Raw genomic sequence first — 23,789 nt, 5'->3', positions numbered from 1 at the left:
TTTGTTACCAAGGACCCACTGAGCTGTCGCTCTTTTTCAGAAGTGACCTGGCCACAAATGATAGCTCAACGCAGCGGCTCATCATCACGTGGACATTTCTCGCAGCCAAACATTCAAAACGCGTGGTGATTCTAAATGTGGAGGGTAAAAACCAGAGGACCCGGAGAAAACTCCACTCCACAAATACACAAGACTCGGTTGAACCCTTTCTGTCAATAAAACAGCTGCGTTAAGATGTTAAACCACCAAACCGAAACATTTCTGCAAGGCATCATGTCTGCAATAACCACATATACTTGTGGTGAACATGCAAACATAGACACACGCTCTGGCCGTGTATGATGCATTGCCTTTGAAACTGATTGGTCCACACCAGAGACACACCGGGCTCTAAAGAAAGCGTGTTTATGTGTTCATGTTCACCACACGTTTATGTGGTTAATGCAGACACAATGCCTTGCAGAAGGTTCAGTTTGGTGCTTTAACATCTTAACGCAGCTGTTTTCTTACCAGAAAGGGTAAAGCCTCCTCTTATTCTAGATTCTACTCTAATATGTTGATACCCACAACGTCAGTGGCCTCGTCAGCGGCTCGGGGTCGATCCCTCCGAGGCGAGGCGCTCAGATGCCCGTCCCCGCGCCGCCAGCAGGAGGCAGCAGGAGGCGCGGGCGGCGAGTCGCGGGCCGCCTCCTCCGCCTCGCCCGGCACCACGTCCGCAGCTGCGCCCGTCGCGAGCCCGCGGGGTTCTCCCTCCCGAGACAACAGCAAAGACAACAGCGGCAGCAGCAGCAGCGACAGCGGCGGCAGCAGCAGCTATGGAGGCGGCGGCACTGTTCACGGAGTCCACGGAAGAGGAGTCGTCGTCGTCGTCGTTCTTCAGGGAGGGCGAAGGCGGCGAAGGCGGCGCGGCCCGGGACGACGACGACGACGAGGAGGAGGCGGCGGCGGAGGCGGCGGGGGAGGCCGCAGCCGCCGCCTCCTCGGCGCGCTCCTTCACCCTCTACGCGGCGCGGGGATGCGGGTACGCGGGGTGTGTGTGGGGGTCCCTCTCGGGGAAAACATTCAGGCTGGCGCTGCCCACGAGCCATCACGGGTTTAACCAGCAGGTCGCATTGTGAGGAGCTCACAGACCCTTTGACGGATCTGTGACAACATTCCCATCGGCGAGCTCCTCCAGCAGGGCCACGTAGCCCGCATGCCCAGCCACCGCATGGCCCCCAAGCAGCTTCTGTTTGGCCGGAGAGATGGAGCTGATGTAGTACAGGAAGATGTGGAGCTTAGTGGACTTGCCAAAATCGGCCTCTGTGGAGGAGGAGGCTCGTGAAGGACGCTGCTGCTGCTGCTGGAGGCAGTCGTCCTCCAGCAACAACGGAGGGTGGAGGAGCGACGCTCACAACAACGAACGGAGCGCCGGGCGGATAAAATTCAGAAAGTTGTCACAGTAGGGGTCACAGCTGGTGTGCATCTGTCGGTCATCTCGGTCATTCAACCCGTGGCACCTGTTGGGTCTGTCCCGACACCTGTCAGCGAGCTGTCGACACTTCACGTGGCCTTAAAGTGCACCTAGCCTGGCACAGGCGCCGTGGTGACGCCACCGTCACTTAGTGGGGAATGGAATTGGGGGGGGGGGGGGGGGAGACGGGAGACCAGACGGGCCCTGGGAGGGAAGGGGATATTCAGGGAGACCGCGGGGGTAGAGACGGGGACAGAGACGGGGGGAGGTCACAGGACCAAGGGGAGACGGGGGGGGGCAGGAGGCGAAGGGGGGGCAGGAGGAGAAGGGGGGGCAGGAGGAGAAGGGGGGGGGGGCAGGAGGGGAAGGGGGGGCAGGAGGCGAAGGGGGGGGGCAGGAGGCGAAGGGGGGGGCAGGAGGGGAAGGGGGGGCAGGAGGAGAAGGGGGGGGGCAGGAGGGGAAGGGGGGGCAGGAGGAGAAGGGGGAGCAGGAGGAGAAGGGGGGGCAGGAGGGGAAGGGGGGGGTAGGAGGAGAAGGGGGGGGGCAGGAGGGGAAGGGGGGGTAGGAGGAGAAGGGGGGCAGGAGGGGAAGGGGGGGGCAGGAGGGGAAGGGGGGGTAGGAGGAGAAGGGGGGGCAGGAGGAGAAGGGGGGGGCAGGAGGAGAAGGGGGGGGTAGGAGGAGAAGGGGGGGGGCAGGAGGGGAAGGGGGGGTAGGAGGAGAAGGGGGGGCAGGAGGGGAAGGGGGGGGCAGGAGGGGAAGGGGGGGTAGGAGGAGAAGGGGGGGCAGGAGGAGAAGGGGGGGCAGGAGGAGAAGGGGGAGGCAGGAGGAGAAGGGGGGCAGGAGGAGAAGGGGGGGGGCAGGAGGGGAAGGGGGGGCAGGAGGAGAAGGGGGGGGGGCAGGAGGAGAAGGGGGAGCAGGAGGAGAAGGGGGGGCAGGAGGGGAAGGGGGGGGGGTAGGAGGAGAAGGGGGGGGCAGGAGGGGAAGGGGGGGTAGGAGGAGAAGGGGGGGCAGGAGGGGAAGGGGGGGGTAGGAGGAGAAGGGGGGGCAGGAGGCGAAAGGGGGGGCAGGAGGAGAAGGGGGGGCAGGAGGAGAAGGGGGGGGGGCAGGAGGGGAAGGGGGGGCAGGAGGCGAAGGGGGGGGGCAGGAGGAGAAGGGGGGGCAGGAGGCGAAGGGGGGGGGCAGGAGGGGAAGGGGGGGCAGGAGGAGAAGGGGGGGGGCAGGAGGGGAAGGGGGGGCAGGAGGAGAAGGGGGAGCAGGAGGAGAAGGGGGGGCAGGAGGGGAAGGGGGGGGGGGTAGGAGGAGAAGGGGGGGGGCAGGAGGGGAAGGGGGGGTAGGAGGAGAAGGGGGGGCAGGAGGGGAAGGGGGGGGCAGGAGGGGAAGGGGGGGTAGGAGGAGAAGGGGGGGCAGGAGGAGAAGGGGGGGCAGGAGGAGAAGGGGGAGGCAGGAGGAGAAGGGGGGCAGGAGGAGAAGGGGGGGGGCAGGAGGGGAAGGGGGGGCAGGAGGAGAAGGGGGGGGGGCAGGAGGAGAAGGGGGAGCAGGAGGAGAAGGGGGGGCAGGAGGGGAAGGGGGGGGGTAGGAGGAGAAGGGGGGGGGCAGGAGGGGAAGGGGGGGGTAGGAGGAGAAGGGGGGGCAGGAGGGGAAGGGGGGGTAGGAGGAGAAGGGGGGGCAGGAGGCGAAGGGGGGGCAGGAGGGGAAGGGGGGGCAGGAGGAGAAGGGGGGGGCAGGAGGAGAAGGGGGAGGCAGGAGCAGAAGGGGGGGCAGGAGGGGAAGGGGGGGCAGGAGGAGAAGGGGGGCAGGAGGAGAAGGGGGGGGCAGGAGGAGAAGGGGGGCAGGAGGAGAAGGGGGGAGCAGGAGGAGAAGGGGGGCAGGAGGAGAAGGGGGGAGCAGGAGGAGAAGGGGGGCAGGAGGAGAAGGGGGGGCAGGAGGGGAAGGGGGGGGGTAGGAGGAGAAGGGGGGCAGGAGGAGAAGGGGGGCAGGAGGGGAAGGGGGGGGGTAGGAGGAGAAGGGGGGCAGGAGGAGAAAGGGAAGGGCAGGAGGAGAAAGGGGGGGCAGGAGGAGAAGGGGGGGCAGGAGGAGAAGGGGGGAGCAGGAGGGGAAGGGGGGGCAGGAGGAGAAGGGGGGCAGGAGAAGGGGGGGCAGGAGGAGAAGGGGGGGGCAGGAGGAGAAGGGGGGGCAGGAGGAGAAGGGCGGGGCAGGAGGGAAGGGGGGGCAGGAGGAGAAGGGGGGGCAGGAGGGGAAGGGGGGGGCAGGAGGAGAAGGGGGAGCAGGAGGAGAAGGGGGGGCAGGAGGAGAAGGGGGGGGGCAGGAGGAGAAGGGGGGGGGCAGGAGGAGAAGGGGGGGCAGGAGGGGAAGGGGGGGGGTAGGAGGAGAAGGTGGGGCAGGAGGAGAAGGGGGGGCAGGAGGAGAAGGGGGGGCAGGAGGAGAAGGGGGGGGCATGAGAAGGGGGGGCAGGAGGAGAAGGGGGGGCAGGAGGAGAAGGGGGGAGCAGGAGGAGAAGGGGGGGCAGGAGGAGAAGGGGGGGCAGGAGGAGAAGGAGGAGAAGGGGGGGGCAGGAGGAGAAAGGGGGGGCAGGAGGAGAAGGGGGGGCAGGAGGAGAAGGGGGGGGCAGGAGGAGAAGGGGGGGCAGGAGGAGAAGGGGGGGGCAGGAGGAGAAGGGGGGGCAGGAGGAGAAGGGGGGGGCAGGAGGAGAAGGGGGGGCAGGAGGAGAAGGGGGGGGCAGGAGGAGAAAAGGGGGGGCAGGAGGAGAAGGGGGGGCAGGAGGAGAAGGGGGGGGAAGGAGGAGAAGGGGGGGCAGGAGGAGAAGGGGGGGGCATGAGGAGAAGGGGGGGCAGGAGGAGAAGGGGGGGCAGGAGGAGAAGGGGGAGCAGGAGGAGAAGGGGGGGCAGGAGGAGAAGGGGGGGGCAGGAGGAGAAGGGGGGGGCAGGAGGAGAAAAGGGGGGGCAGGAGGAGAAGGGGGGGCAGGAGGAGAAGGGGGGGCAGGAGGAGAAGGGGGGGCAGGAGGAGAAGGGGGGGGGCAGGAGGAGAAGGGGGGGCAGGAGGAGAAAGGGGGGGCAGGAGGAGAAGGGGGGGCAGCAGCGAGAGAGAAGTGGAAGTTCCGAGATGTCCGAGACGAGACCGCAGGGAATCTAACGAAGCAGAGTCTGGAAACTCCACGGTGACCACTGGGATTTTTGCACACAGCGTTGGTGTACGGTGTTTTTTTCTGCAATATTTTGCTGTCTTTTCTTAGATGTTCTGTTTGCACTTAGTCATATATTCACTTTAAGATGTTTTTTGTTCATGTTTTTTGTTTGTTGCGGTTGCACCCGATTCAAGAGCAGAATGGCTCACAGGGCTATACCTAATAAATGAACTTGAACTTGAGGGGGACAGGGGGCGAAAGGATCGGCCCGAGGGAGCCAGGAAGGCGAGAAGAGACCGGGGAGAACAGGGAGAGTGGCAGCCCCTCGCCTGGGGCCTCCACACGGGACCGAGGGTTGAGTCGGAATGAAGCCTTCGGTGTCGCCTGAATCCTTTGCCCGGGCTGGGCTGCGGGGTCCCGGCCTGGCCTGGAGTCCGTGGCCCGGCGCTGCGTCCACGGCGCTGGGTTGGGTTGGGGTCAAAGCGACGCGGCACCGGAGTTTGAACTTCTCCCGGGTTCACTCTGACAAGGGAAGTCGTTCTAAGGCTGATTGCTGTGCGGGTGAGCTTGCGAGCACCCACGTGGATCGTTCACGTCGTCCCAAGTTCTCGTTTCCTTCCCACGTCCCCTTGATTATTGTCATGATTATAAGAAGTTCGGCTGGCTTATGTGGAAATGCATAGCAGCCAAATGCTCTAAATCGCATGTTTCTAAACGTGGAGGGGAGCACCGGACGACCTGGAGAAAAATCCACGCGACCACAGGGAGAGAGACACGCAAACTCCAAATATACAGCAGCAGGCGTCGGGGTTGGACCCACGACCTCCTGCATACCAGGCGAGGTAGTTAACATCCCCTAGCCACTGTGATGATGAGAGAGAGAGACAGACACGGAAACTCCACAGATACAGCAGGTGTCAGGGTCGGAATCGAACCCATGACCTGTATACCAGGAGAGGTAGTTAACATCTAGCCACCGCTAAGTTTTCACACGAGGGGACTTGCTACCGTGTGTAATTCCAATTGAGTCATTCGCAGTTAATTAGTCAACGTTGGGATGTGGTTTTGGCCAGTGACACCGCGCGCAGCTATGAGAAGAAACTCATGCAGAACAGGGCGAGACAACATACACACCCCAACACAGTGGCCCCCAAGTTCGGAGTCGAACCCAGGTCCCTTTTTGCTGTGAGGCACGAGTTATACGATTTCGCCTGCCTGCCGCCAGATTAGTGTCACGCGTGTCATGTTTCAAGTAATTCACTGAAGGCTGGGAGCTCGTGGATTAATTAATTATTCATGGCAGAAGGCAATGGTTTGACACAGACACGAAACTGAACGCGCGAGCAGCAAGGTAGGGGGGTATACATTGTCGATGTAGGTTGGCTTTCTGTACCCAGTTAACAAGTCACTTCATCATAATCCCAATAATTACGTACATCGTTAAAGTACGTGAAATATTTCAGATTTACTGCAATATACACCCGTCCTTGGACGGGCAAAAAAGCTCGTGTGAAATATACATCCGGGATTATGGAACTGTGTCAATGATGTTATAATTGTAATGGCGCCACGGTGACGAGATGTTTTCTCTATAGATTTGATGTTTGCTCCCTCGCCTGGTATGCAGGAGGCGTTGGTTCAAATCCGACCCTGACGCCTCTACAGTATATTTGGAGTTTGCATGTCTCTCCGCGTGGACGCGTGGATGTTTCTCCGGGTCCTCCAGTGTGTTTCCCTCCACGTTTATAAATATGCGTTTAGAGTATTTGGCTGATATAAATTTTCACATGGTAAACCACTGCGTTGAGCTATTATATGTGGCCAGGTCGCTTCTGACAAAGAGCTACACAGCTCATTGAGCCTTGTTAAAATTAAACATAGTTTTCTATAGTATGCTAAATGTGTGTGTTTGTGGTGCCTCTCTGTATCTAACAGGGCCAAGTCACGAAAAGCCTCAATTACGGACACACTGCAGCAGCAGGAGGCTTCTGACCAAGACTTACGGTGAGGATGTTTTCGTAGTTGCCTCTTCTAAGAGTTTCCTTCAGTATAGAGTCATTAAACTTGATTTGGAGCTTTCGTGACTGCAGGGATTTCTTTCTCTCTGCCCCTCTCTCTATTTAAGGCCTCGACACAGAGGCGTTGTTTCTCTGTGTGCCTATGTGTGTGTGTCTCTCTGCTTATCTCTCTCTGCTTATGTGTCTGTTTATGTGTCTCCGTGTCTGTGTTTTGTCTCTCTCTCAAATTTAGCACTCTTTGGAAGAAAGTAATCCACCAGGTAGTGTGTTGACTGTTATGTTAGCCGACTGTGTTGTATTGCATTATATTTCTGAGTTTGCTAGGTTTGTTTTTTCTCATTCATTCGTACCTGATGATGATTGCTTGTGTTGCAATCGAAACATCGTATTCTATTATTTAATCTATTTTGTTTCTACGTGACTTTACCGAAAGAACCATAACGTATACAGTCATTGATGTATTAAGCTCCCTATTAATTGCATTAATCTCTAAATTTTATTAAAATACATTGCTTCAGCTTGTATGTGCAGTGACATAGCGCTGACTGTTGTACAGCAGCCGCAACTGCAGGTGGGCACTTAGCGCACACTCCGCTGAGCATATACGCGGGTGTGCTGGCAGGGTGGAGGAACTAGGGCAAAGGTCAAGGTAGACCTCGTTGGGAAGCCCCTGGAACCATCTGGAGGGTTCGAGAAGGGAGGCGCGGCTAGGGCGGAGCCAAGCCGCGCTGAAGGGAATAAAAGCGGCGGAGAGCTCTGGGCTGCTGGTTATGGGATTGGACTCGTCGCTCTCGTCGCTGCCGCCTTCGTCCGGGCATTGCGCGACCGGACAGTACTTGGCTGTCCCAGTCGACGCCGTCAGTGCAACGCGGACAGGGTCGTGTCTGGGATGGGTCGTGCGGCAGCGTGGTCGTGAGACAGAGGGGGCCCGAGTGGTGGCGTGAACTCAACAACAATAAAAGGGGAGGATGGTGCCTCCTGCGACTACCTCGTCTCCGACTGAGTGTGTGTGCGATACGCGCCACCCGCACACACACACAAGCCTCGAGCGTCGAGAAGAGAGAACGAGCAGAAGAGGCACTCACCGACACCACATATGTATGTGGAACTTCTTCCGCACCGTACGTAACCAACCGCGCTAATCGGAGGCTTGTGTCTTGCAGGGATGAGAGTTAACATTTTTAAGTGATGGTTATAATGGAGCGGTAGAGATGATTATGACTAGCAGGCCATCTTATTACTCCAAGATGTATAATATAATAACCTAGTCTGAGAGAGGCATATACTTCCTTTATTGTTTAGCAGTCTCTATTATACATTCTTGGAGATGCACGCCGGTAGTGAAGAACGGTGGCGCAACTGCGCATTTGTAGGATGTCGGTGGTTGTGAGTGACCAGTCGACGATAATTGGTTAGCTATGTGTGTGTGTATGCTGTCGGTGGTTGTGAGTGACTTGTCGTCTGTGGTTGGCACTATGACCGTGGTTGTGGAGAGGCTGACGGTGGTTGTAAGTGGTTGTGCTGTGACCTTGGTTGTGGACAGGCTGACAGTAGTTGTGAGTGGTTGTGGACAGGTTGACGGTTGTGAGTGGTTGTGGACAGGTTGACAGTGGTTGTGAGTGGTTGTGTTGTGACCGTGGCTTTGAACAGGCTGACAGTGGTCGCGAGCGACCTGGCAGCTGAGTGTGAGGCAGAGCTCCGCAGCTTCATCGCCAGGCGCCTGGAGAAGGGCGCTCTCTATGGCAGCATCGGCAGCGTCGCCACTCTCAACCTCACGTACGGCCAGCAGCAGCCACACACAGATCTAAACCTTAAACAGGAATATTCAACCCAAAACACAACACACCTATTATATTACAATTTTTTATTTTACCTGGCAAGGCCCACTGAGCTACAGTATTTAGCTCTTTTTCAGAAGTGACCTGGCCACAAATGATAGCTCAACGAAGTAGCTTATCATCACGTGGAAATTTATAGCGGCCAAATACTATAAACGCACGTTGATTCTAAATGTGGAGGGAAAAACCGGAGGACCACTGGGAGAACATGCAGACTCCAAATATACAGGTGACAGGGTCTGTATCGAACCCACGACCTCCTGCATACCAGGCGAGGCAGTTAACATCTCAAAACAGCGGTGCCCTTATTAACTCCCATGCTACGTGTCCCGGGCTACCCAACACACATTTGAGCTGCTGTTAAATGATGAAAAGGGACTGCAAATACAACAACCAAACAGGCTCACATGCCACTGCCACTGTTTGTGAGTGAATACAAAACCAAACGTGAAGCATACACAGACATATGCTGAAGGAACAATTATATCTTGGAAATGGGATTATCCGAGTCGCGTGTGTGACACTGTTGCCTGTGCAGGTCAGCCGACGACAGCACGGCCTGCTACTACTGCCTGCTGCAGCAACCATTACCAGCGGTGGCGGAGAGTGTGGAGAGTGTGGAGAGTGCGGAGCGTGTGGAGAGTGCGGAGCGTGTGGAGAGTGCGGAGCCCGGGGAGCCCGGGGAGGATGGAGGAAGCGGCAGGGAGGAGGGCTCCAATGGAGCCATGGCTGCTGATTACGTCATTTGTTTTTTGGGTCTGACAGAGCAGGGCCTCGAGTTATATCCTCCGCTAGAATGTGTACTTTGTTAAGTGGCAGCAGAGTGTTTCGGGGATCACGGACGCCGAGCGGACACGTTGAGATCCTGGGTTCAAATCTTGGTTGAAGAATATTGGTTTAAGATGCCACTGATTAAAACGGGTTCTGAAATGAGAATCATGTCTGCATTAACCACAATACTTGTGGTCAGGATGCAAACAAAAAACATACTCTGATAAATATATGCATTGTCTTTGAAACTGATTGGTCTACACCAGAGACGGCTTTCTTTTAAGCCTCGTCTTAAAACGGTGTTAGACCAGAGGACGCCAAAAGGCGTACAGCACGAAGACAACGCACTATCAGAGTGATGCGAGCTCGGGCTGAGCAGCTACATCATGGGACCTCCTTTGCCAGTACCAAAATATGAGAATAGGTTTTCGCCTTTTTTCTGGCAACAAACAGGTGTTAAGTTGTTAAAACACCAAACTGAAACCTCTTACAAGGAATCTTGTCTGCATTAACCACAATACTCGTGGTCAGAATGCAATAAATGTAGGGACTTTTGATGGTCTCAGCTCAGGCGGCAATGACTGCACACACAACAACAAAAAATTTCATAACTTTTACACTCTGGCTAAATGTTCTAATTTAGCTAAATTCCATCTGATAATTAAAAGTATAACATTTTGCTTTGGCTTGCAAATAAACATCTCTATAGCACGAAATATGGCAAAGTGCAGCACCACTAGTGGGGACAGGAGATCACTTGAAGGGATCTCAAGCCCTTTTGTGTCATGTCTACTTCAAATGGCCGTTCCCTGACATTCCATGATCCTGAAAACAACACTTATATAACGGTGGGGTGTAGGGGGGGTGAAACAAAGATAAACCAAAAAGGACTATATTTAAAATCTCTACTTATCCCACTCGCTTTAGGAGTCTCGTTCACGAACAACTCTGGTAAATGACACCACAGAACCACTTCTGAATTTGTCATGGCTTGATAACAAGCCAAGTTGGCTGTGTGGGCACCACGGTGGCGAGGAGATGTTATCTTCCTCACCTGGTATGCAGAAGGTCATGGTTCCCGACCCCGACACCTGTGTATTTGGATTTTGCACGTTCTCCTTGTGGTCGCGTGAATTCTCCTCCGGGTCCTCCGGTTTTGCCCTCCACATTTAAAAACATGCGTTTCGAGAATTTTGCTGCTTTAAATTTCCACATGATAAGCCACTTCATTAAGATATTTGTGGCCAGGTTGCTTCTGAGAAAGAGCTACATAGCTCAGTGGGCTTTATCTGGTAAAATAAAACATAGGTTAGAATAAACCCCAGACCGATGTTATAGGACCTTAACACTCCCTTACGTTCAGGCCAGAGCTGGACAAGTATGCGGCTGGGTTGCTGGCGTATCTGGATGCCGAGGTAAGTGCGACAAGTCACAAAACTCCACTTGTGTGTAGTTCACCTATGTAGAACAGCATCCATTGACGTCTAATGACGCCTCTGTTATACCCACACAACCTCTACTCGGCGTGTAAGCATACGTCTCAGGAATCCGTTAGTCCTTTAACACTGTGGTAATGTATGTTGAACTTCTTTCGCACCGTACGTAGCCAACTGTGCTGATTGGTAACTTCTACCCTCTCCGTCCCAACCAATCGTCCCCTCTCAACGTGTCCCCCACTCCTGTGTAGCGAGAGTGTCGAGGTGCAGTCGCATTTAGATGCTTGACACGCACGGAGATTGTTTTCTCTGTAGGTGGGCACGGAAGGCTGGCACGGAGCGACATACCTGGGTGGCTGGCTTGAGGACGCGGTTCTCTACATCCACCGCGTGCTGCGCACCCTCAACGGGCACATCGCCATGCTGCTACACGCCGTGCGTCTTGCGTACACGCACCCCAGGCATTACCAATCATCGTCTCAACACATACCTTTAGCGTACACACACATCCAGCGTTACCTATCGTCGCAACACACACACACCCCCAGTGTTTACTGATCATTATCTTAACACGTACACACTGTGTGTGTTAGCGCACACACACGCTCACCAAGTGTTACCGATAATCATCTCAACACAGGTATACAATACACACCGTGTATGGCGAATGCACACACACACACTCCACACTCCTCACCAGCCTAAAAATATATCACACGCAGGCAGCCATAATCTCACACTGGCTCTGACCCAGTGGTAGAAATTCCACGTTACTCTGGCAGGGGACACCATAGTTGATTATAAAAATACATGACATTGATTTACTCACGACTACTTCAATGAGTCTCAAGACTTTTAACAGGGTTCTGCTTGGATGTTTGGACTGTGTCATTTTGTTCATATTTTACGTACGCATTTGGGGCAATGCCTTTCGAATTGATGACGCCTAAAAGCACAGGACGTTTGTCAGAAACGTGTGCAACTTGAGACAAAGTGTGCAGTTGCACTAATGTACTTCCTTGTCTTTGTCGTGAAAAGACAAAACTCCAATTGTTATTCTTCACACTTTTCCTTTTACGATTCCACATATATTTTTGCCCAAATCTCTATGCATTTGGAGAGGTTGTCGTGTTTATCTCCTCTTTAATCGTTCACTCATCGCTGATTACTGTGTTCAATTTACCATAGAACTGGACAATTCCTTCAAGATCATTTCCAAGTTGCACAAGCTATTTAGGACAACATTTTAGATAATTGGAGAGAAAATTAAAAGCAGTCATCCATCACGTTGACAGTCTACAAAATATTGAACGCTGAACAATTTGTTAACTAATATCAGTTGTAATGTTTTGAAGATGCTGGACAAAACAACGCAAGAAATGTGTAAAAATAGATTTGTTTTGAGCAAATAGAATGAATTAGATGGAAACCTCACTCGATGTCAAACAGAAAAGGTCTCCCATCGGCTTGCGTATTGATTTTGTTCGTTGCTTCCGAATGTTTGTTTGTAACACTCGGTGCCTCCGTCCGCTGGCGTCTGTTCCACAGGCTCTGAGTCACGCACATGTGGACGTAGTCGGAGCCAATGAAAAACTCAGCCAAGACATATCCAGGTGGGCACCGTCGATGCAGATGTGACCGTTCAATTTTCATCAAACGTTCAAAAGTTCTGCCGGCTCCTCACCCTCACACGAGTGGCGCTTATCACCCGTGATGGGCCTGAGGCAGTGGTGGAAATTCCACATTGCCGTGGCAGAAGCCAGTTTATGCACGGAACAGCCATAATTGACGACAAGGCGGTGATGGGCCGAGTTGACCCCGAGCCAGGCTTTAAACACGAATCCTTCCGATTGATACATACCTGTCAACCCATACGGTTTACCAATATTCTTGTACAGGGAAATAGATTTTTCAGGTCCATACGACGTACAGCCGTTTCAATTCAGGCAAAAAAATATATTTTTATGATGGAGTTTTGTAGGATGAACGTTGAGATTTTTAAGGGCACGGGGTGACCAATAAGGTCTGAATTGGTCTGTAGTAAGGTAGGCACTGATAAGGAGTTGACAGGTGTGTTATGCTGGTTACTTTAATTTAATATTTTATAGCGAATGTGAATTCACTCCATATCGGCTACGGCAGTTGCTTGACCATACTTCACCACGCTGGTCAGCGCGGGTTGGTGAGGGGTTGGGGACTGCTCAGGACTGGTTCAGATACCACTCTAAAACTAAACTAAACAATTTTTATTTTACCAGGTAAAGCCTACTGAGCTGTGTAGCTCTTTTTCAGAAGAGACCTGGCCACAACTGACAGCTCAACGAAGGGGCTTATCACGTGGAAATGTATAGCAGCCAAGTTCTCTAAGCGCAGACTTCTACAGTGAGGGAAAAAAGTATTTCATCCCCTGCTGATTGTGTACGTTTGCCCACTGACAAAGAAAGATCAGTCTATAATTTTAATGGTAGGTTTATTTGAACAGTGAGAGACAGAATAACAACAACAAAATCCAGAAAAACGCATGTCAAAAATGTTATAAATTTATTTGCATTTTAATGAGGGAAATAAGTATTTGACCCCCTTTCAATCAGAAAGATTTCTGGCTCCCAGGTGTCTTTTATACAGGTAACGAGCTGAGAATACGAGCACACTCTTAAAGGGAGTGCTCCTAATCTCAGCTTGTTACCTGTATAAAAGACACCTGTTCACAGAAGCAATCAATCAATCAGATTCCAAACTCTCCACCATGGCCAAGACCAAAGAGCTCTCCAAGGATGCCAAGGTCAAGATTGTAGACCTACACAAGGCTGGAATGGGCTACAAGACCATCGCAAAGCAGCTTGGTGAGAAGGTGACAACAGTTGGTGCGATTATTCGCAAATGGAAGAAACACAAAAGAACTGTCAATCTCCCTCGGCCTGGGGCTCCATGCAAGATCTCACCTCGTGGAGTTGCAATGATCATGAGAACGGTGAGGAATCAGCCCAGAACTACACGGGAGGATCTTATCAATGATCTCAAGGCAGCTGGGACCATAGTCATCAAGAAAACAGTTGGTAACACACTATGCCGTGAAGGACTGAAATCCTGCAGCGCCCACAAGGTCTCCCTGCTCAAGAAAGTACATATACATGCCCGTCTGAAGTTTGCCAATGAACATCTGAATGATTCAGAGGACAACTGGGTGAAAGTGTTGTGGTCAGATGAGACCAAAATGGAACTCTTTGGCATCAACTCAACTCGCCGTGTTTGGAGGAGGAGGAATGCTGCCTATTACCCCAAGAACACCATCCTCACCGTCAAACATGGAGGTGGAAACATTATGCTTTGGGGGTGTTTTTCTGCTAAGGGGACAGGACAACTTCACCGCATCAAAGGGATGATGGACGGGGCCATGTACCATCAAATCTTGGGTGAGAACCTCCTTCCCTCAGCCAGGGCATTGAAAATGGGTCGTGGATGGGTATTCCAGCATGACAATGACCCAAAACACACGGCCAAGGCAACAAAGGAGTGGCTCAAGAGGAAGCACATTAAGGTCCTGGAGTGGCCTAGCCAGTCTCCAGACCTTAATCTCATAGAAAATCTGTGGAGGGAGCTGAAGGTTCGAGTTGCCAAACGTCAGCCTCGAAACCTTAATGACTTGGAGAAGATCTGCAAAGAGGAGTGGGACAAAATCCCTCCTGAGATGCGTGCAAACCTGGTGGCCAACTACAAGAAACGTCTGACCTCTGTGATTGCCAACAAGAGTTTTGCCACCAAGTACTAAGTCATGTTTGCAGAGGGGTCAAATACTTATTTATCTCATTAAAATGCAAATCAATTTATAACATTTTTGACATGCGTTTTTCTGGATTTTGTTGTTGTTATTCTGTCTCTCACTGTTCATATAAACCTACCATTAAAATTATAGACTGATCATTTCTTTGTCAGTGGGCAAACGTACAAAATCAGCAGGGGATCAAATACTTTTTTCCCTCACTGTACATGTGGAGGGAAAGACAAGAGGACCTGGAGAAAAATCCACGCAACCACAGGGAGAACATGCAAACTCCAATTATACAGCAGGCGTCAGGGTCCGGATTGGACCTACCACCTGCATACCAGGCAAGGTAGTTAACATACCGCCACCATGCCGCCGATGTTAGCCCTGGTCGGGAATCGAACTCGGGTTCGCCAGGTGTCGCAGCGTGCTGAACCACGGCGCCACCGCTGCACCACGGATCTCTCGTTACGGAGGAAATCGAGGGAGACTCCCTCTCTTTTTCCGTCGGCTCTCCGCCAGGTTTGTGCAGACAAGCCGGCTCGAGGGGCTGATGCCGGGGTCCCCTTCTGCGTGCCCCCAGTCGGCGGGCGACAGCATGGTGACGGTCGACTGCAGCACCGACTCCCCAAGCGTGAGGAACGGCAGTGAGTGCGCACCCCCCCTCACCCCCACCCCCCCACCCCCGTCTCTTCCACCCCCGGCTGACTCAACAATTCCCGAAACCGACTTTGCCGAGTCGCCTGCACACTGAACATTGTGTGGGAGGCTGGGACCTCGGCTGGAGACGCCCGCTAAGAGGTCTCACGTTTTATATTTTGCTATTTAAAACTATTTAACTTTTACCAGGTAAGGCCCACTGAGCTGTAAAGCTCTTTTTTCACAAGCGACCTGGCCATCACAAATGATAGGCCAATGAAGTGACTTCTATTAAAACAAATACTCTGAACGCATGCTCATTCTAAATGCGGAGGGAAAACCGGATGGACCCGGAGAAAAATCCACATGACCACGGGGAGATAGAAATACAAACTCCAAATATACAGCAGCAGGCATCAAGGTCGGGACCGAACCCACGACCTCCTGTACACCAGGCGAGGTTGTTAACATCTCGGCACCCAGGTGCCCTACATTGTGGCAGCAGGTGGCAAGGGAAGAGAATGCTGTTCTGGTAGATTATTTGGGTGTCAACATCAATTTCAATGTTTGTTTGGTCAGTGAATTGTGTTGTGAAGTCTGCCGCTCCGGTCCCATGTATCTCTTGCCCCGCACTGCGAAGCCAGCAATAGGTTCTGCGACACGTGGGCAGACGCCCTGACGCGGGCAGCGGAGACCGGCAGCGCCTTTGTCCTGCGCCAGATCCTGGAGAACTTCAAGCTCAAGGTGCGTGACCACGGATGCGGCGGCGACGCCTGGGGATTGCGCTCCCGTCCACACTTTGTATTTGCGACGGCCTGCGAGCTGGAATTACAGCCACATTGGCAAATGTGATTTGTAAATGTAATTCTTGGGAATTGATAATGCAATTTTTAATTAGAAACTTCATAATTATTTATTAAAGGGGCAACATGGTGGTGTGACGTTATCTTCCTAGCCTGGATATGGAGGTCGGGGGTTCGATCCCGACCCTGCCTCCTTTATATTTGGAGTTTGCATGTTCTCCCTGTGGTCGCGTGGATTTTTCTCTGGGTCCTCTGGTTTTTCCCTCCACATTTAGAAACATGCATTGAGATTATTTAGATTTTGGTGCTATAAATGTCCAAATGATGGGCCACTTCGTTCAGCTATCATTTGTGTCCAGGTCGCTTCTGATAAATAAGTTAATACCTCAGTGGGCTTTGCCTGGTAGGATGGGGATGATTTCATTTGATTAAATCCTTTATATTAAGTTCACTTGCTTGCTTGCGTGCTTGCTTGCTTGCTTACGACCGTGCAAATCTTTCGGTCGTTTTTTAACCCACTTCCCGTGATCCAATCGAGCTGACATTTTGCACACAGACTCGTTGTGCGTGACAATTAATTTTCGTGAAAAACATTTCCAAAATTTTACACTGTTTAGGGAAATTTTTTAAAATATTTAATTACCAATTGCTTAATGGTGGCAGACAATCATCTGACCCATAGGTGGCAGCCATCTCAAGCCAGAGGACGAGAGGACTCTAGCCGCCCGTTTCATGATGACGCAAATGTTGACTAACCACATGGCATGAAATCCCTGCCCCCACACTGTACAATGGAGACTATTTAGAGCAGTTAAATTGAAGCCGCCAGGTTCTTGAAAGTGGTCAAACGGGTCAACGCTAGTGCCCTCGGGAATATACGGGGCATGTCAAGAGGTGATCTTACATATAAAGGATTTATAGTGAAAAATTTTGTTTTTACGGGTTAATTTTTTTTTACGTGTTTGGTTGATTTGTTTACCTTTCTTATACCTTGCACTACTATCATGTTTTTGTATTATTTTTCTAACGTGACCCACCCCGACTGGACATCTGTGAAAAAGAGCTTCATATCTTATCGGATTCTTCCAGTATTAATACATATTCTGATTCTGACAGCCGTTAGCAAAGAAAGATTTTTAGGTATGTAGAGGGGTATGTGTGGGGCTGCTGAGGCGATGGGATTGCTGTAGAGCGCTGTGATCAGTTGTGTGGATTGTTGCGGTTGGTACCACGTCAACAAGGAGCTAACACAAAGGAGGCATTGTGATTAGTGAAGTTCTTCAAGTGATCGGAAGCCGCACTGAGTCGGGACTTTATGAAAAAAAAATTGCACTGGATTCTATCTGAAAATCGACTTGAGCAGATGAAACCTATGCAATCTGTCATACATAATCTGTATACAACCTCGCTGCTGTACTACCTCCTTCAGGCACCTTACACACGTGTCACACGCATGGTCTCTCTACAGTCCATCAACCCTCACCTGCACGTCACTCGATGGCTGGACGTGCTTCGTTCCGGGGCACATATTCACGATTTTGTTTATCCTTTTGTTCATTCATCCATGACTGCTGGCTCCCCTGACCTGATCAGGCCATCCAGGACATGAACAGCTTCCAGCGGCTGCTGAATCAGGCGGAGAGCGACCACTACGCGCTCTACCGCTGCCTGCAGTTTGTGCGCGCGTGCGGGAACGGCGGGGTGCTGCTGTCCTGTCCCGCGATGGGGCCGGGCCTCGTGCCAGCGTCACGGCCCGCGGCGCTCAGCGTGCTGCGCGTGCTCGCCGAGTTCACGCGCGAGAATGGGGAGACCCCGTGAGACCCCGTGAGACCCCGTGAGACCCCGTGAGACCCCGTGGGACCCCGTGGGACCCCGTGAGACCCCGTGGGACCCCGTGAGACCCCGTGGGACCCCGTTAGACCCAGTGAGACCCCCGTGAGACCCCGTGAGATGCCGTGAGACCCCCATGGGACCCCGTGAGACCCCGTGGGACCCCGTGAGACCCCGTGAGACCCCGTGGGACCCCGTGAGACCCCGCGAAACCCCGCGAGACCCCGTGGGACCCCGTGAGACCCCGTGGGACCCCGTGGGACCCCGTGAGACCCCGCGAGACCCCGCGAGACCCCACGAAACCCCGCGAGACCCCGTGAGACCCCGAGGGACCCCGTGAGACCCCGTGAGACCCCGTGGGACCCCGTGGGACCCCGTGAGACCCCGCGAGACCCCACGAAACCCCGTGAGACCCCGTGGGACCCCGTGAGACCCCGTGAGACCCCCATGGGACCCCGTGAGACCCCGCGAAACCCCGCGAGACCCCGTGGGACCCCGTGAGACCCCGTGAGACCCTGTGAGACCCCGCGAGACCCCACGAAACCCCGCGAGACCCCGTGAGACCCCGAGGGACCCCGTGAGACCCCGTGAGACCCCGTGGGACCCCGTGAGACCCCGCGAGACCCCACGAAACCCCGTGAGACCCCGTGGGACCCCGTGAGACCCCGTGAGACCCCCATGGGACCCCGTGAGACCTCGTGGGACCCCGTGGGACCTCGTGGGACCCCGTGGGACCCCGTGAGACCCCGTGGGACCCCGTGAGACCCCCGTGAGACCCCCGTGAGACCCCCATGGGACCCCGTGAGACCCCGTGGGACCCCGTGGGACCCCGTGGGACCCCGTGGGACCCCACGAAACCCCGCGAGACCCCGTGAGACCCCGAGGGACCCCGTGAGACCCCGTGAGACCCCGTGGGACCCCGTGAGACCCCGCGAGACCCCACGAAACCCCGTGAGACCCCGTGGGACCCCGTGAGACCCCGTGAGACCCCCATGGGACCCCGTGAGACCCCGCGAAACCCCGCGAGACCCCGTGGGACCCCGTGAGACCCCGTGAGACCCTGTGAGACCCCGCGAGACCCCACGAAACCCCGCGAGACCCCGTGAGACCCCGAGGGACCCCGTGAGACCCCGTGAGACCCCGTGGGACCCCGTGAGACCCCGTGAGACCCCGCGAGACCCCACGAAACCCCGTGAGACCCCGTGGGACCCCGTGAGACCCCGTGAGACCCCCATGGGACCCCGTGAGACCTCGTGGGACCCCGTGGGACCTCGTGGGACCCCGTGGGACCCCGTGAGACCCTGTGGGACCCCGTGAGACCCCCGTGAGACCCCCGTGAGACCCCCATGGGACCCCGTGAGACCCCGTGGGACCCCGTGGGACCCCGTGGGACCCCGTGAGACCCCACGAAACCCCGCGAGACCTCGTGAGACCCCAAGGGACCCCGTGAGACCCCGCGAGACCCCGTGGGACCCCGTGAGACCCCGCGAGACCTCACGAAACCCCGCGAGACCCCGTGGGACCCCGTGAGACCCCGTGAGACCCCATGGGACCCCGTGAGACCCCCATGGGACCCCGTGATACCTCGTGGGACCCCGTGGGACCTCGTGGGACCCCGTGGGACCCCGTGAGACCCCGTGGGACCCCGTGAGACCCCCGTGAGACCCCCATGGGACCCCGTGGGACCCCGTGGGACCCCGTGGGACCCCGTGAGACCCCCGTGAGACCCCCATGGGACCCCGTGAGACCCCGTGAGACCCCGTGAGACCATGTGAGACCACGACGAGGAGGACAACGACCAAACTGGAACAGAAGCAGACTCCACTCCGTATCCCACGTCAAGCGTGTCCCGAGCTCTGCCCATCTCCACACACGTTTAGCGTTTCATTCAGATGGTTCTTTTTAACTACCACCGTTATAACGTTCGGCACAAACGCAGGACGTCAAATGTTGTGGCCAAAACGTAATTTAATTAGCCGTTATCAAATGCTCCTGTCCATTCACCAGACTGTGATTGAAGCAGTCGGGTATCGACATGGCCCATGCCATCTCTGCCCACAAATGATAGCTCAGCAAAGTGGCTTATGTGGAAATTTATAGCAGCCAAATACTCTATAAATGCACATTAAACAAAGAAAATAATTTCGTTGTTTCCATTCATATATGGCCACAAATTATGGCTCAACGAAGTGGCTTATTGCGTGGCCATTTAAACCAGCAGCCAAATACTCGAAGTGGCTTATCATCATGTGGAAGATTAGAGCAGCCAAATACTCTTAAATGCGCATTGATTCTAAATGTGGAGGGAAAATGTGGAGGGAAAAACTGGAGGGCCTGGAGAAAAATCGACGCGACCACGGGGAGAAAGACACGCAAACTCCAAATATACAGTTGTCAGGGTTTGGCAAGGTGGTAAACATCTCACCACCGCTCTGCCCCAAGGATCGGAAGTCGCACATGTCACCACACTGGGCTGCGCTTGGCCCATTGGGCGGGGTCCCGGCACTACGTTCGAGACACGGAGGAGGCATTGAGGAGTTTGCGAAGGGCGCGCCACTGCCTTGCAGACACTGCTACACTCGCTCCGTTTCGGTCCAGCTTGTGCCAAATTCACCACGTCCGGTGTTGTAATTTAATTGAATGCACGTGAGACACTGCTGCCGAGTTAACCCTTGAACTATTATTTATTAAATAATAAATAAAATATCCTTATCGGTACGTCTTCACGTCAGAAGATGTACCGAGGCTCCCACAAGGCCATGTGGGGGAAGGCGTGCGGCAGGGTTTGGCGCCAGCTATCATAGCGTGCGGTCGTGTCACTACGGTTCTCTGCGGTGAGTACAATGTATTTAAAAACAACGGCGCTACGACGTCGCTCTTAATAAAGTTAACGCTGAGCCGCTCGCGCGTGCTGAGGTTCAGCAGCGGTGAACGGGACACCCACCCTGCAACTTTACAGACGTCTCGGGAACGGGAAAGGGTTAACCTGCTTTGAAAGTTACGTAACCACGAACACGGCATTCCGTTTGGACGGAGGCGAGATGGGGAAAGGCGGAGAGTAGTACCGAGGAGAAATTTAAAGCATTGTGGCCAAGCACACGAAATGATTCCGTTTGGCACGTTTGATTTTTAAATGTTCATGGTTTGCTTTGGTTGTTTTAATTCCACTCTGTGGCGAAGTGTGGTTTCCGTTGTCGAGTTCATTCCTTTGCACGAAAAGATGCTGATAAAAATGTATGTTCACGCGACTCAACTTTTTGGGCAAAAAGTCAACACGCTGCTTTAATTTTCCAAGTTTTTTTTATTAATTTTAAATCAAAACTGAAACATCTGCCTGGTGCACGTTTCCAAGACGACTGCCCAGAGCTTGTTGTGGGAATGTAACTAAACGTGAGCACTGACCTTCAGGATGTAACTGACCTTCATAAATGTTTTAGACGACTGACTTTACCAGGATTTTATATTCAAAGGTAATCTCCACGCTGTTTTATTTGCTGTAATTATTGAGGTCAAAGTGCCGGTGCGAGTGTAGTTGCTGTACATTGTTAATTAGCTCCCTGTCCACACAGCTGGAGCGCATGAGCTATCGCACCAGCGATGGGTTTTGTTTGCCGATGTAACAATTGGTAGTCTTCACTATGATACCGAATAAAGTAATTTATTCCGTGGAATAACAACAGCGCCTGCGTTCGTCTTTGTGGAGACCCCAGTTGGTATGTTTGCGTCGGACTCAAACAAATCGTTTGGTGCTTCCGGGGTTGGCAGTGGTGCAAGATGCAGAAATAATCTCAAACACATTTGGCAATAACAGCCTTAAAAGGAGACGTTTACGTTGAATAACTTTTTTTTCCACTTCTTGTTGCTGGGGGAGATTTTTTTTTTTTCACGAACTCGTTGACTTGAGTGATTAGAACCGCAGATATCCCCAGAGTATAATGTTAAAAAAAAAACTATCGGCAGTCAACGTTAAGTAACGGGGTTGTGGGTAATGGCAGACAAGCTACAAGATTTTTCTGTTTGCGCATAGTCACTTTAAGATGTTTTCTTGTTCATGTTTTTGTTTGTTGCGGTTGCACCCGATTCAAGAGCCGAATGGCTCACAGGGCTATACCAAATAAACTGAAACTGAAATAAACTGAAGAGGTGTAAGGACGAGCTTCACAGAACGCGAACAGTGGTGCTGGTTCCGTGGCGGCTGGCAGAATTGCGAGCATCTTGTGAAGCGAGGGCCGGGTAAGCGTCGGTCGGACGCAGAGTCATCTCGCCGCAGTTCAACTCGCGTCGAATGGTGCAGTGAGTGAATGTGATTATTCGCGTAAAAAGGGAACGCATCAATATACCGCCACCCGATGTTAGTTGTCAACCGCCAGCATCGGACGTCCTTTCTCGCATCCATCGCGTCTCGGCCACCACCACCGACCCTGGACACAAACTGCCTCGCGTCGCGCGACTGGAGAGTGCACCATTGTTTATATACGGTATTTTGATGGTTTAAATAGTGTGTTAAGGTTGACTACTGTACACGAGTGGGAGTACAGTATTTTAAGTAATTTAACGCTTGTATGTTGAACTTCTTTCGCACCGTACGCAGCCAACCGTGCTAATCAGAGGTGCGATGTAACGTTGTGGGTACGTCCAGGATGAAGATGTGCACATTCACACGCAGCTTCACCGTTACCCCTCCGTTGTCTTTGTTTAGCTCTCGTGGATAAATGGCTTTAATTTGCGTCATTTCAATATTCGTCGTCACACATTTCAGGAACGCGTCCCCGATGCAAACTGGGGTATCGCCGAGTTCGGAGACGGGACACCAAGGAGGGTCTGAGTCCGGTGGAGACGATGCCGAGCCCAAGTGAAGTCTCCAGGATGGAGCCCAGGGTCGAAAAGAGGTCGCAAGTTGGCACTGTGTGGGGAGCAAGCGACAGGGGAACGTCAAGCGGAGTATGACCTCGGGCAGGCGCCGTGCGGTGGCGAGATGCAGAAGAGAGTGCATTTACCTTTTCCACTATGACGTCACTGTTAGACACCTGATCTGACAAACGGAACTCCAAAGAGACTGGTCAAACGCTTGTAAGTGTCCAAGCGATGTTCAAGGCATGCCACTAGTTTATCAATGACCACAAAATGTTTCTATTTTGAACTTCTCCCTCCCCTCAAGTGTCACACCTGGCTCTGAGCTCTCATCTGCAAATGTTTTGCGTTTCCTCTTTCGCTGAAGATCGTGCTTATATGACTGAGAGACACCTGTCACATCTAAGGCTGCCCTTTCAAAAGCCTCAAACTGGTCTCGCTGTCCAGCCACAAAATCCCTCAACGAAGACAAAAGCTGTGCTGCTACAGAGATGTCAATGCCACTTGTCTGTAGGTGCAAGCTTGTCGCGTGGAACCGGTCAAGTATGACATCCCAGAAAGGTGCCATGAACACCATCTCTAAGGTGTCCAATTTATCACAGTCCAGCGGCCTCAATTCGAGTATCTCTTTTCTCATTATCACCTTGGTTGACTGCCCGAGCACTCCACCGAGTACTGGACAGCGATTTTAATGTCAGTCTGACATCTGTCTTCCAAAAGACTTGCCCCCATCTGTGTAGATGAAGAACAAAATGTGTACAGTGACTGCAACATGTAAAAAATCTCGTCAGCCTCTGGGCTACTGCCATCTAAGGTGTTAACACCAACTAAGTTAAGTGAATGTGCGGCGCAAGGCACATACTCTATCAGAGGGTTTTTTGTTTCAGGTGGGCCTGTAGCCCATTGTATTTTTCTGACATGTTGCTTGCATTGTCATATGACTGACCTCGACATCAAAGTCACAGTCTGCTCAACTATACCAGTGTGGCTCTCAATTGGCTCAAAGCCCAGGAATCTATCCACCACATTCCCGCTGCTGTTAACAAACCGGAATATGAACGTCAAATGGTCCACATCTGACAGGTCTGGGGTGGAGTCAACAACTATTGAAAATATTTGGCATCCCGAATCTCATCTGCTATTGTTTGGCGAGTTTTTTGACCCATCAGCTCAATGTCGATGACAAATAGGACACTGTACCTCTTCCTTTTCCGCCAAACGTTTTAATATGTTCAGCTACGAATGGGTCAAATTGATCTGCATCTA

The 23,789-nt window shown here is 53.3% G+C and overlaps 2 protein-coding genes across 2 annotated transcripts; both read left to right on the top strand.

Moving 5' to 3' along the window:
- The first annotated feature begins 672 nt into the window (after positions 1 to 672).
- Positions 673 to 17,988, top strand: C3H17orf75 (chromosome 3 C17orf75 homolog). Its single transcript, XM_061555198.1, has 10 exons — positions 673 to 1,021; positions 6,510 to 6,578; positions 8,243 to 8,368; positions 8,969 to 9,211; positions 10,559 to 10,616; positions 10,953 to 11,072; positions 12,186 to 12,250; positions 14,923 to 15,047; positions 15,680 to 15,783; positions 17,436 to 17,988. The coding sequence occupies exons 1-10, from the start codon at positions 816 to 818 to the stop codon at positions 17,658 to 17,660; spliced, it is 1,341 nt and encodes a 446-aa protein (XP_061411182.1). The 5' UTR covers positions 673 to 815; the 3' UTR covers positions 17,661 to 17,988.
- Positions 17,989 to 18,463: 475 nt separating this feature from the next.
- LOC133347740 (acidic proline-rich protein PRP25-like) lies at positions 18,464 to 19,303 on the top strand. Its single transcript, XM_061560286.1, has 3 exons — positions 18,464 to 18,543; positions 18,830 to 18,965; positions 19,112 to 19,303. Exons 1-3 carry the CDS (start codon positions 18,464 to 18,466, stop codon positions 19,301 to 19,303), a joined length of 408 nt encoding a protein of 135 aa, XP_061416270.1.
- The last annotated feature ends 4,486 nt before the right edge of the window (positions 19,304 to 23,789 follow it).

The sequence above is a fragment of the Lethenteron reissneri genome, chromosome 3, assembly GCF_015708825.2.
Source record: "Lethenteron reissneri isolate LAM-NWPU_2019-01 chromosome 3, ASM1570882v1, whole genome shotgun sequence".
NCBI classification, from domain to species: Eukaryota; Metazoa; Chordata; class Hyperoartia; order Petromyzontiformes; family Petromyzontidae; genus Lethenteron; species Lethenteron reissneri.
The sequence above is the reverse complement of the archived record's forward strand: the minus strand, read 5'-3'. Positions and strand labels throughout refer to the sequence as shown.